Source organism: Beta vulgaris, chromosome 8, assembly GCF_026745355.1.
Source record: "Beta vulgaris subsp. vulgaris cultivar EL10 chromosome 8, EL10.2, whole genome shotgun sequence".
In the NCBI taxonomy this organism is placed as follows: Eukaryota; Viridiplantae; Streptophyta; class Magnoliopsida; order Caryophyllales; family Amaranthaceae; genus Beta; species Beta vulgaris.
This window is the reverse complement of record NC_079209.1, coordinates 42,375,107-42,387,737: the sequence shown is the minus strand read 5'-3', so window position 1 is coordinate 42,387,737 and position 12,631 is coordinate 42,375,107. Positions and strand designations below refer to the sequence as shown.

General features: G+C 38.8%; 1 protein-coding gene across 1 annotated transcript in view; it reads right to left on the bottom strand.

Annotated features, from left to right (window-relative positions):
* The window catches only part of LOC104901575 (dynamin-like protein ARC5), a 40,530-nt gene that overhangs the window by 15,936 nt on the left and 11,963 nt on the right, over window positions 1-12,631 (bottom strand). The window contains exons 12-14 of the mRNA XM_010689166.4: window positions 12,497-12,559; window positions 12,274-12,374; window positions 10,764-10,821 (exon numbers count right to left, since the gene is read on the bottom strand). Coding sequence (XP_010687468.1) covers window positions 10,764-10,821; window positions 12,274-12,374; window positions 12,497-12,559 — 222 coding nt within the window. The remainder of the gene's footprint in view (window positions 1-10,763; window positions 10,822-12,273; window positions 12,375-12,496; window positions 12,560-12,631) is intronic.

Here is a 12,631-nt window from a genome sequence, read left to right as displayed (position 1 = left end):
ACAAGCAAAACGCTAAGCTTGGGGGAGTTTGATAAGTGCGTTTCTAACGCACTTTATAACCTCCTTTTGGTTTATTTTGGTCCTCCTTATTATATTTTATCCCCTCTTTTCTCCTCATTTCCCTTTCTACTTCCTCACTTGATCATTGATTGATCATAGTGACTTTTTGCTAGATTTTCGATCTATTTTGATCGAATTTCTAGTACATATGCTTTCACCAGGTCTTCTCGTGTTTTTATTGCAGGTATGACCCTTTTCGGGGCCGAATATTGCGAGATACAACTTAAGGGGAAGAGCGAGAGACATCCAGGAAGCTTGTGGTGCATTTGGAGGCCCCCGCACACGATGGTGCGCCCGCACATGCTGCTGGTGCGCCCGCACCTTCAGCCAATTCAGAAGCAAAATACATAACACAAAGATGCGCCCGCACCAAGCACAAGGTGCGCCCGCACCTGTGTCTAGTTCGCCCGCACCAACTGTTGGTGCGCCCGCACACCATCTGACTTAACAATTCACTTTGAGGCAGAAGAGTCAGGTGGGCGCACCTGACATATGGTGCGCCCGCACCATGCGTTTTCGGAAGGAAAATTACGCTTCATTAAACTATAGTTTTGTTTTAGTTTGGACTTACGTTCTATTCTAGTTTTTAGAGAATATTTTAGGGTTTTACACTAGAGAGAAAACACTTGAGTTTCAATTGAGAATTGAGATTAGTGATCATAGTTTGTGATTCCATTTACATTCGAGGTATTTTTCATTCAATTTAATTTAAAGTTTCAGTTTTTATTTCATTCTTTTCGTGTTTGTTCTTGCTTTTGGTTATTCTTAGATCTTCATTCTCTTAGTTTCATAATTGTGATTTCCATTAGTTTAATCATTTCTGAATCATGTTTAGCCTTAGATTAGTCGTAGATTTTATGTTTAATTGCTTAAACTCCATGATTAGTGAGTTGTTTCATATCTAGGGTTAGGGTGAAAGTATGAATTAGGGTTTTAAATGTGTTGTTGATGTGATTGTGATGTTTTAAAGAAGTTTATGCATTGATCTTGGTGTTTTGAGACATTAGGATAGATATTGATCACATTTATACTTTGGTTTTTGATTTCAAATGTTCTTAAATCGAATTTTGAACTCTTTTATCATCCCCACGAATCAACTTAATTTTTTGGCCAAGATATTGGGTAGAAATTAAGGGGATCCTTCATTAGGGGTTTTCCGAACTTATTGAATCTCTTAATCAATGAACTAAAGACCATTCGAGAGAGGATTTAGTTGATTGATTAAGTGATTACTCTTGAGGACCATTCGAGAGAGGACTCAAATACGTTAAAGGAAAACTAAACCTTGCATAATCGTCTTCGTTGCTTCACAATCGCATAAACAATCATTATCCGTTCTTATTCATACTAGTAACCTTAACTCTAGTGTCTTTATATTTGATATTTTAACCCGTGATATCTGCTTGTTCTTGTTATTAGATAGTCTTAATTGTTACCAGACCTCTTTCAAACCCCCAAATACCATTCAATTAGGTAGTCTGGACTTGATAGACCCTTGACTTGCCCTTACTATTCTCTTAGTAATTGCTTTTTAGGACTTATAAATATTGTTTGAAAAGTGATTTTTGGTGTCTTAACGACACACTAAAAACCTCTTATCACTTGGCATGTTACCCAAGATAGGTTCAGTAGGGGAGATGTTTGAATCTTGTGGGCTAGGGCCTTTAAACAGTTCTTCGAAGTTGTTTTTGAAGAGAGTTTTAATACTTTTTTAATATGTGCACCAATTGTCATCGTTGTCCTTTGATGGCTTCAGTTTGTTTTTGGTAGTTTGTTTCCAGTTGTCCTTGATGGCTTCAGTTTGTTTTTGGTAGTTTGTTTCCAGTACTTGGTTTTTTTCTGTAACTCTTCTAAAGTTTTGGTTTTCATCTTATAATCCCCTTGAGCTTCAGCAGTTGAAATGATGCTTTGTTGTATTGTTGTAAGATCATTGGTAATTTCATGCCAATCGATCCTATTCTTCTTTTTGTAGTTTAGGCACCAAGTTCGAGTCCTTCTTAACGTATTTTGGAGCTTTCTTTGGAGGATGAATGCACTGAGGTGGAGCCCCACTCCTGTTTTATAATGTTTTTAACATCTTCATGTTCTAAACACCAGGCTTCTAGTCTATAGGGTCTTGCTTTCTTCTGAGTTTGAGTGGGATGCAATTGAAGGATTAGGGGGCTGTGGTCTGATAACAGAATTGGTAGGTTCCATAATGCTGCATCTGGGAATTTGCATTTCCATGCTTCATTACAGAATGCTTTGTCTATTCTTTCATACATTGCCTCATGATTGGTTATGTTGTTTGTCCAAGTGTAGTTAACCCCATGAAACGGAATGTCCAGAATTTTGTTATGAAGTTTCCAACATAGGAATCCCTTTGCTCCTCTAATTAGTTCAGAACCTAGCAATTTTTGTTCTTTATTCTCAACTTGGTTAAAATCGTCTATAAGTATCCATTGTCCTCGATGCTCTTCTACTATGAAGGTTAGGGTGTTCCAAACATGTTGTCTTTCAGGTATACTAGGGGAACCATAGATAAAGGCGATATAGTAGGAATTACTAGCCATATCCGTAGTTTTACAACCTATTACATTCTTGGTTAAAGCTATGATAAAAAATACTACCCGCCTACTCCAATAGAGGAACAAGCCTCCACTGTTGTTCTCGGCATTTGACCCCGTACACCTTAAAAAAACCCGAGTTTAGAGAAAACTGGTTCCAGGCTAGGAACCTCACTCTTAGTTTCAAACAAGAAAATGAAATCTACACTACTTTTTTTGCCGTAATAGAAATGAAACTAAGAATCTTGGAGTCCAAAGATCTCAGACCCCTACAATTCCAGCTTAGCGCAGTCATTTTTTAACCAAAGGCTGTGGGTCAGCCGCACCTAGAGTAGAGTATGAGAACCTTTCCTTGGATGGGGTGATGTTTTTTTCCTGAAATATGTCATCTTCCTCATCACTGAGCCCAAACATCAGAGTAGCTTTCCCCTTTGTCTTCTTTGAATTTTCATCCGTTTTGCGCAAACCTCCGACTCTTCACTTTCTCGATCCCTCGGAGAACTATTAAGATCAATCTTCTTCGTCTCACTTTCCTTCTGCGCCGACTTCAGATTCCCTTTAATAATGATCTCCAAGTCCTAATTCTTCGTTGTTTTAGCTTGGGGGCAGCTGAGGAAGAGCTTGAGCAGTGCGGGTCTCTCATTCTGAGTTATGAACTGAAATGGGGTTTGACTTTGTGGTGGTAAGGGAGTGAGGTTAAGATTGAAATCCATGTCTTGAACAACAAAGTCGCACTCCTCCAAGGGGAAATTTGAGTTTGCAGATGAGTAGGAATTGTTTGAGAAAGGTGGGCTTGGGGGAGTTGTGATCAAGTTATAGGAGTCTTCTAAAGACGCTTGGGAGGTAGAATTTATGCCTTGATTCTGAGCCTTTGGATTTGGGCTTTGAGTGTAGAAAGAGACTATTTTCCCTAGTTCGTCCCAGTCAACAAAGGACAAACTTTTGAGATGAGTCTTCTTGTGGTGGGCTTTTTTGAATTTTTTTTGGTGCGCTTTGTGATTGGGGTAGGATTGGTCTTTTTCTAACATTGGGTTTGGGGCTTGGTTGGAATTTGGGCTTGATGAATGACTGAAGGGAGGCTTGAAGGAATGAAGGGAAAGTTTTGGGCCACTTGACCAAATGGTGAAACCAACTTGGAGTTTAAAATCTCCTCCACCTCATCTTCCTTTGGCAAGGGCTCGAACCTGTTTTCGCACGTAATTTGAAAAGTTCCTGAGGGTGAGTTTGGCGGGTTTTTGTAGTTTGGTTCCTCACATAGGTCCAAGTTTTGTGAAGAATTTGAGCAGGTGAAAATGTTGTTGTCGAGGTAGCTTAGAGACCCAAAAGGGGTGAAGGGATCATTCAAGGGATCTCTTGGGATGTAGATACGGTCGGATTCAGAGATGGAGACATTGAGGAAGAGGTCAGCGAGGTTAACTTCTTCATATGGAGGAAAGAAAACAACTTGGTGGTCCATGGTGCTAGAAACACGGACTTTGTCTGGTTTGGATATGGTAGTTTGAAGATGGGTGGAGAGATTTATGGCTTTACTTTTTTTGATAGGAATAAAGTTGGGAGGGGTTGTCTTTTTTGGTCTTGTGTGGCTTAAATAGGCGAGTAGAAGTAGAGCAAGTGCAAGTGAAGCTATGAAGCATGGGTACGGCACCCAGGGACCGAATCCCGTACCGGGGACGGGGACGTCCTGGGTACAGTACGGATTTGGCTAGGATTCGTACCCAGGACGAATCCAAAAACTGGGTACGGGGGTTATGTATGGGTACGGCTGAGGTCAGATCGGGGACGGGGCTCGGGACGTTTCTTAGAGTGAGCCCACTTACCCATCTAGTTTAATGAAATTTGAGAGCCCAAATTTCATTTTCTAGGGTTTCAGATTTTCGAAAAACCCAAATTCTCTCTCAACTCACCTGAACTGGGAGTGCGAAGTGCTTCGATGTCTCGCCGGACGCCGCCTTGCCGCCTCGCCGCCCGCCGTTCACCGATCTTCCGTCGAGTCGCCGGTTTCTGACTTTCTTCTCTCTCGTTTCTTCTCCTTTCACTCGTCGGTTTCTTCAGGACTGAAGGTCGACTCGGACTCGCATAGTCGCAGCCAAGCGTCGGTTTTTCTTCTCCGTCGAAGTCGCCGGTAAGGTTCTCTCACTCTCTCAGTTCTCTGTTTCTCTACTTTCGAATTTCCGTGGATGTATGTTCGGCAGAATTGAGTTGGCAGACAGTTTGGGTCTTTTTTTGAGTGGAGGTTTGTTTGCTTTTTTTTTTTTAGGAATAAATGCAGTAAGTTAGTGACTTAGTTTAGTGTTAGTTTATTTAGTTTAATTGAGTGTTGATAATTGAATTGTTGTTGTGTTGATTCTGTTTTGATTGTTGATAGGGGTGTAAGTTCGGTTTTTGGTTTGGTTTTAGGTCAAAACCAAACCAAACCGAAATAAATTCGGTTTTGAAATTTTCAAACCAAATCCAAACCGAAATTCGACTCAATCCAAACCAAACCAAACCAAAATATGAAACCAAAAACCAAACCACAAACTAAACCGGATTTTTTTAATCTTTTAAAATCCTAACCAAAACAAACCAATTTTTTTTCATATTCCAAAATCCAAACCAAACCGAAATGAAATTAAATCAAACCAAGATAAAAACCAAACCGAATTTAAACCAAACTTTTTGATAATTTGTATTTTAAGTGACAATATTTTGTATTTTCGTAATTAATATTAAAAAAAAGAAACACAAAAAAATAATAGACAAAATTCGTATGTTAAGTGACAATAATTCGGTTTTTTCGGTTTTCCAAAACCAAAACCAATCCAAACCGAAAAACCGGATTTTTTTTTTTTTGAACCCAAACCAAACCGAATTTCAAAAAAAACCAAACCAAATTACTAATTCGGTTTGGTTTGGTTTGGTTTTCGGTTTTTAACCAAATAACTTACACCCCTAATTGTTGAATGTTGGGTTGAATTGTTGTGTTGATTGTTGAATGTGTTTATTAGGAAAAATATGGCATCCCAATCTCAACAACAAAGTACTAATATTGGTAGCAGCACGGGTAGTGGGTCTGGTGCGGAATCAACGCAAAATGAGGGTTTGCCTCCATTGTGGAGGTTTGTAACAAGACTTGAAAAACAAGGGGCGGTTGGTGGAACATGGAAATATAGATGTAATTTTTGTAATGAAAATCGAACATCTAGTTATTCTAGAGTTAGAGCCCATTTGCTTCAAATTAAGGGTCAAGGAATTGCATGTTGTAAGAAAGTGTCCGTGTTGATAAACTTGAAATGCAAAAACTTGATGATGAATATGAGACTAAGAAACAGGATTCGGGCCCTAGGGAAGTTCCTTTGCCTAGTGAATCTCTTTCTCATTTGGACTCCGATTCTACATTCAAGAAAAGAAAGTCTGAAAAATCACCTATTACTAGATGTTTTGGGATTGAAACTAGGGATCAATTGGATCAAGAAATTGCAAGGATGTTTTACACAGGAGGGTTGCCATTTAATCTTGCTAGGAATCCACACTATATGAGGGCCTTCATTTTGCTGCCACCCATAATATAGGAGGTTACAAACCTCCTGGTTACAACAAGCTTAGAACTACATTACTTGTACAAGAAAAAGCTAATGTAGAGAGGCTTATGATACCATTGAAATCAACTTGGAGAGAAAAAGGGGTAACAATTGTGACTGATGGATGGAGTGATCCAACAAGAAAACCTCTCATTAATTTCATGGCTACTTCTGGTAATGGTCCAATCTTTCTTAAAGCTGTGAATTGTTTTGGTGAAGTGAAAGATAAGTATTTCATTGCTAATCTTATGAAAGAAGTCATTCAAGAAGTAGGCCATCAAAATGTTGTGCAAATCATAACTGACAATGCAGCAAATTGCAAAGGGGCGGGGAGCTCATTGAGAGTGAGTTTCCTCACATTTATTGGACACCATGTGTTGTTCATACCCTTAATCTTGCTTTGAAGAATATTTGTGCGGCAAGGAATGTGAATAGCAATCATGAAACTTATGAAGAATGTAGTTGGATCACAGAAATCCATGGAGATGCCATTCAAATTAAAAATTTCATCATGAACCACAACATGAGATTGGCCATGTTCCAAAGATTTTCTCCTCTTAAGTTGCTTTCCGTGGCCGATACTCGCTTTGCCTCCATTATTGTGATGCTTAAGAGATTTAAGCTCATCAAACGAGGTCTTCAAGCCTGGTTATAAGTGATGAGTGGACTTCTTATAGAGAAGAAGACATGGGGAAGGCAAACTTTGTGAAGGAGAAGATTGTGAATGATGATTGGTGGGACAAACTTTCTTACATTGTTGATTTCACAAGGCCTATCTATGACATGATTAGGCATTGTGACACCGATAAACCATGCCTTCACTTAGTGTATGAGATGTGGGATTCCATGATTGAACAAGTGAAGCTTGAGATTTACAAGAAAGAATGTCGTCCTCATTCGGAGTTTAGTCCCTTTTTTCATGTGGTTTATGAAATCTTGGTAGCTCGTTGGGCAAAAAGCAACACTCCTCTCCATTGTTTAGCCCACTCCTTGAACCCGAGGTATATATTCTTTGGCATTCTTTTTATCTTGTTATATTTATACACAAATTTATAATCTTTTTTTTTAAATATTGAAGGTTCTATAGTGATGAATGGCTACTTGGAGCTCCATCTAGAGTTGCTCCTCATAGAGATGGTGAAGTATCTCGAGAAAGAATGAAGTGCTTTCGTAGATTATTTGCACTTAGTGATGATGTTGGTAAAGTAATGGATGAATATGCACTATTCTCTATGAAGAGTGGACCTTTTGAGGATTTAACTTGTATTGAAAGGATGCATTCTATGGATCCTAAGAGTTGGTGGGCAAACTTTGGAGCTCAAACTCCTCTCCTCCAATCTTTGGCATTTAAAGTGCTTGGGCAACCTACTTCATCATCTTGTAGTGAGAGAAATTGGAGTACATATTCCTTCATTCACTCACTTAGGAGGAACAAGCTAAATCCAAGTCGTGCACAAGATTTGGTTTTCATACACAAATCTTCGCCTTTTATCAAGGAATTCCGAAGAGTATTGGGAGCTTTACACTAAGATGTGGGATATTGGTGGAGATGCATTTGATTCATTGGAGGATGTTGGGTTTCTAGAGTTTGCGGAACTCTCACTAGATGAGCCGGATTTAGAAAATGAGTTGCTTCTTGAAGATTGATGTGTTGCGATGTTGCCTTATCTAAGCTTTATCTAGTTTAAGACATTAAATTTAGTTGTTGTTTTATGTTATTTTTAACTTTGAACTATTTATGTATGAATGTTTAATTTAGTTAATTTTTTTTTTTGCCGAATCCATGCCGTACCCGTTTTTTGCAATTTTGATTTTGCCGTTTTCCGTCCCCGTACCCGTCCCCGTACCCGTTTCCGTGCAACCTAGAAGTGAAGTGTAGTTTTTGTCAGTGAAATACCCATTTTGAAAGCTACTTGTCATGGGATTATTACTAGGAATAATGTCTGACTTTTGAAATAGCTTCAGGAGATGAGAGAGGAAAAGGCAAAATACCATTCTACCCTTGTTATGAGAGAGAGAGGGGTCGAGAGGTAATTTCTAATAGCATCAGTAGGAGAGATGGAGAGTTGCGACTTACCTGTTGCTATTAATGGCTTTGGGAGAGTGCTTTGGGACTTCTTTTGCTTTGGACTCGAAATAGGAGTCTTAAGCCAACCACCCTTGCAGGAAAATGAATGAGACTTGCCTTTAATGCCATAAATGCTCGTAGTACAGTGGATGTGGTTGGCTTGGGGTAGTGGTTGCTTGATTTTCCGATGATCGAACTTGATTTTTTTTCTTGGATGAATAGCTTCAGACATTAAGCGAAACTTTTTCGTGTGGGATCTTTTGTAGAGGTGAGTCTTATGTGAAGTAAGGAAAAGGAATACATTGTCTCGAACGGAGTCTGAAACTTCCTTTTCTTTATCATATGACGGTTGCTTGTGGCTGTTAGTGAGGACTTTGTTATGGGAAAAGTCTTGACCTTGAATGGGATAGGGACTATAGAGCTGCTGCAGTGGAAAGCTTGAGTTTGGGTTGTTGCAAGTTTTATGGAGTTTACTCGATGAGGATTTAATTTGACTCTCTTGGTTTTGACTCTGTGCATGGCTTCTTTTGTGACCTCTAGGTGTGCTCTGACTCCTACTCCTTGAGTCATTGTTTTGTTCGTGTTGATCTTGTTCATGATCATGTTCCCTATCTTTGTTTCCTCATGATACGTCACAATCACTGTTCCCGAACTATCATTATCATTGTTGTTCCCTACGTTATTGTCATCCCCTTGGTCTTTGCTTTGTTCTGGAGGGAGGGTGATCTCGGATGGGTTGTCACCTTCTTCATCTCTTTCCCGTGAGTCATTTACTAAATTTATGCACGTAGACCTACTTCTATCCACTCTCTTTAGTCCTATTAACTTATTACTTTATTAGTAAAGAGGGGGTGGAATGTTTGGGCTGTATATGGAGGTTCCACTCTTTGCCCTACATTTTCCATGACGATCTTAAAATGTTTTTGTGTTGTTTCGATTGGCATTCTACACTTTGGTCTTCTGTGACCTATTCTCCCACATTTGTTACAATAAACGAAGATCCCCTCGTACCTAAAATTCAACCAGTCAGGCTCTCCACTGTGATAATCTAAATAGAAGCCTAGTATAAGAGGGTTCTTGACTGAGATGATGACTTTTGCTCTCAGAAAGTCCTTGAATTCTTAGGTGGTGGAGGGATTTTCAAAGTAAAGGACTTCTCCCACCCTTTCCAAGGCCCTCCTGGCTACTTGTGGTCTGTGATAAATTAGTGGGAGGCCCTCGACTCTAATCCAGATTGGAGATTGTGTGAATGTGAAAGATTGGAAGGAAGCCCTTGTCTTACACTTTGTAAACAGGAATAAAGCCCCGTCGAAGCTTGCTGCTTCTAGGGCGTCTAGGTTATCTCTATCCCTAACGTCAAGAAGAAAAATTTACCTATTTTTTTGATTGAGATTTCATCATGAGTAATCCATTTGAGGTAAATCTAGTCTTGTATGTCTCGTTCTTTGAAGTCTCGAAAATCCTTTGCTTTACCGACTATTGCGTTTACCGACTATTGCGTTTAGAAGTAGGCTGTCTTCTGGGGAAATATCACCCTCCAGAGGTCTAATTATATGACCCATGTGTCGCATTGTGTTTTCGTTTCCATTCGTTAGATTAATTGTAGGTGAAAAGGGATTCATTATAGAGAAAGGGTTCTTGAGAGGGGGGGGGGGGGGGGGTTGGAGTTGTGTGCTGTGTAATGTTTGGGTTTGCTGATATTTCTCAGTTTTAAGTGAGAAAAGCTCTCTACTAGTGAGAGGAAAAAAAAACAGAATTATATTGTGCGGATTATCTACCAAGAGTTCTAATGGTTTTCTATATGAAACACTCTCTTTGGGTCAATTTATTTAGCTAAACAAGAGATTGAAAAGTTGTGGGTCCCTACAAAGTGAAGTTAATGAAATAGCCCCATCAAATTCAAGGCTCAAAAATCAAGCTCACTAAAAATTTAGCCAAATAGCCTATTCTTCCTATATTACTTGCATTAGACATATCCTATCAAGTGACAACAGGACAAACAGATACTGAGATGAAAGCCTACAGGCATCTCATCATAAAGATTAAATTATGAGCCTATATCAGCTATAAAGCACCATTGCATGAAATGACTCCAACTAAACTCCTCAATCAATGCTAAAACAAGAGTTAGTCCAGCTTCTTCTAATCATTTAAGCATTGTTATGAGCTCGTAGCAAAGTACTAATTGGATAATAAAGGGCTAGCTTCAATCATCTAAGTTCTTGTAGTTTTTAGAAACTATCCCTGGGAGCATTTAACCCTACAAAGCAAAATATTTCAACACTTGGACAATATGTCTGCACATCAAAATTAGGAAGCCAGGGGATTTGAATCACCCTTTTCTTCATGCTTCATTCTCACCCATTGAACTTCATATCACTTTGTTGTAATTTTATATAGTCCCTCCTGAAATGAAGTCCTCTATCCAAAGTATTTAAATTAAGATAATTCCAACTACTTTTTCCATTAATGTCTATATCTGCAGGACATCACAATACATGTTGAACAGTTGGACATTGATAGTATTACCTTGTTATGGAGAGACCAAGAAACATAGCGGGTTGTGCTCACTAGATCTTCCATACACCTGTCGAGAACAGTAAGTCAAGCAATAACAAGACTTCAGTAAAACTAATGTCTATCACAACTAACATGCACATGGATGTACAACCACGCATGAATACACATGTTTCTTCTCAGCACAATCAGCAATCATCAAAGTTTGACAGGAGGTGAACCTCAGTTTTCACATTTCTCCATCCCACTTGAAATACTTGAGATTTAAAAGTTAACAGAGTTCAATAGACTTAGCTTTCAAAGAGTGTTGAGATGACAGACAAATCACAATCATCTTCAGAGAAAACTCATAATGAGTTTTGAGCCATTGTCTTGATTGGTGCACACAGCATAGACTTTATCTTGGTAAAGCAAATCGAGAAACCAAAATCTATTGCCTGCAGCTTTGTTACAGCATATAACTTCTAAGGGGAAGATGGACACAAGTAAGTATGTAATGGTACTTCCTTTCAGAATTGAACAGTAATGTCTTCATTAAATAAATCCCAAGAAAGAAGCACACAAGATTTCAAGAAGAAATCACACCTTTATTGTCGACGAAATGCAAAGTCAAGGTCATTACAAAGGTATAGTGGTATGGGTTTGGAATCAAGAATGAAACCAAGGTGGTATAGGTTTGGAACTTGATACCTAATACCATGTGTTTGGTTTTATTTGGGAATGAATTTTTATCTTTTATTTAATACCTAGAGGTATTGGTATGAGTCATACCCACCTCCCCCCTTGGGTTTCTAAACCCCATACCTTATGGGTTTGAGGTATGGGTTTTTAATCTATCAATTTTTTAAACAAACACTAGGTATTTTGCTCATTCTAAACTCATACCTCATACCAAAATCATATGAACCAAACGATCCCCTAAGGGGAAGATGGACACAAGTACGTATGTAATGGTACTTCCTTTCAGAATTGAACAGTAATGTCTTCATTAAACAAAGCCCAAGAAAGAAGCACACAAGATCTTGAGAAGAAAGCACACCTTTATTTTCGAGGTAATGCAAAGTCAAGGCCATTACAAAGGTTTCTTAAACTTTAAAAAAAAATGCCCTAGCTAGAAGTTGGTTCTAGAAAAAAAGCCATGCGTTGTCAGTGACATGACACCCTCTGAAGCCAAATAAGCAAACAACCCATTTCCCAATCATTTCGACTGAAAACAAATTTCTTCCTTTACAGCAAGGAAGAAACAATATCTTTGTCACACACTTTCGATAGACTAAAGACAAGCCAAAAAGACAGCAGCAGCTTATAACTGTGAATTTTCACAGTCCACAGCCTTATAGGCTAAATCCATCCATTTCCTAGTCACTAAACAACAATAGAAGATCAGTGAAGCCCCACAGCAAGCATTAGAGATTGTATGTCCAAAACAACATACTCCATCAGACTATTACCTTTACATGACAGAAAAAGAATTCTCTTGAGATTTAAAAAAAAAAGGATCAAGAGACAGCTAATTGCTTACTTTTCTCGACATGATTTTTCAGTAGATTCTGCAAAATTGTTGAAGGCTGACGTAACACGACCCAGAAAACCCTCATTACGGCTCAAATATTCACCATCCTTCTGTAAGTTGAAATTAAATTAGAACTAGTGATGTTACAAATGCATAAACAAATCCCACAAGAAGTCTTAATTCATAGAACATCGTAAACCAGTTCACAGCTCACACATCGCAGAAACCATACCTGTAGAAGGTAGATACATATAGGAAGCAATCTCTTGAGAATGTGCAAAAGCCTGTGTCCCAACTGCAACCAGTGAAAGAAAAGACTCACATTAGTAACATCATAGGATGCAACAAACCCATTCATGAGCAATAG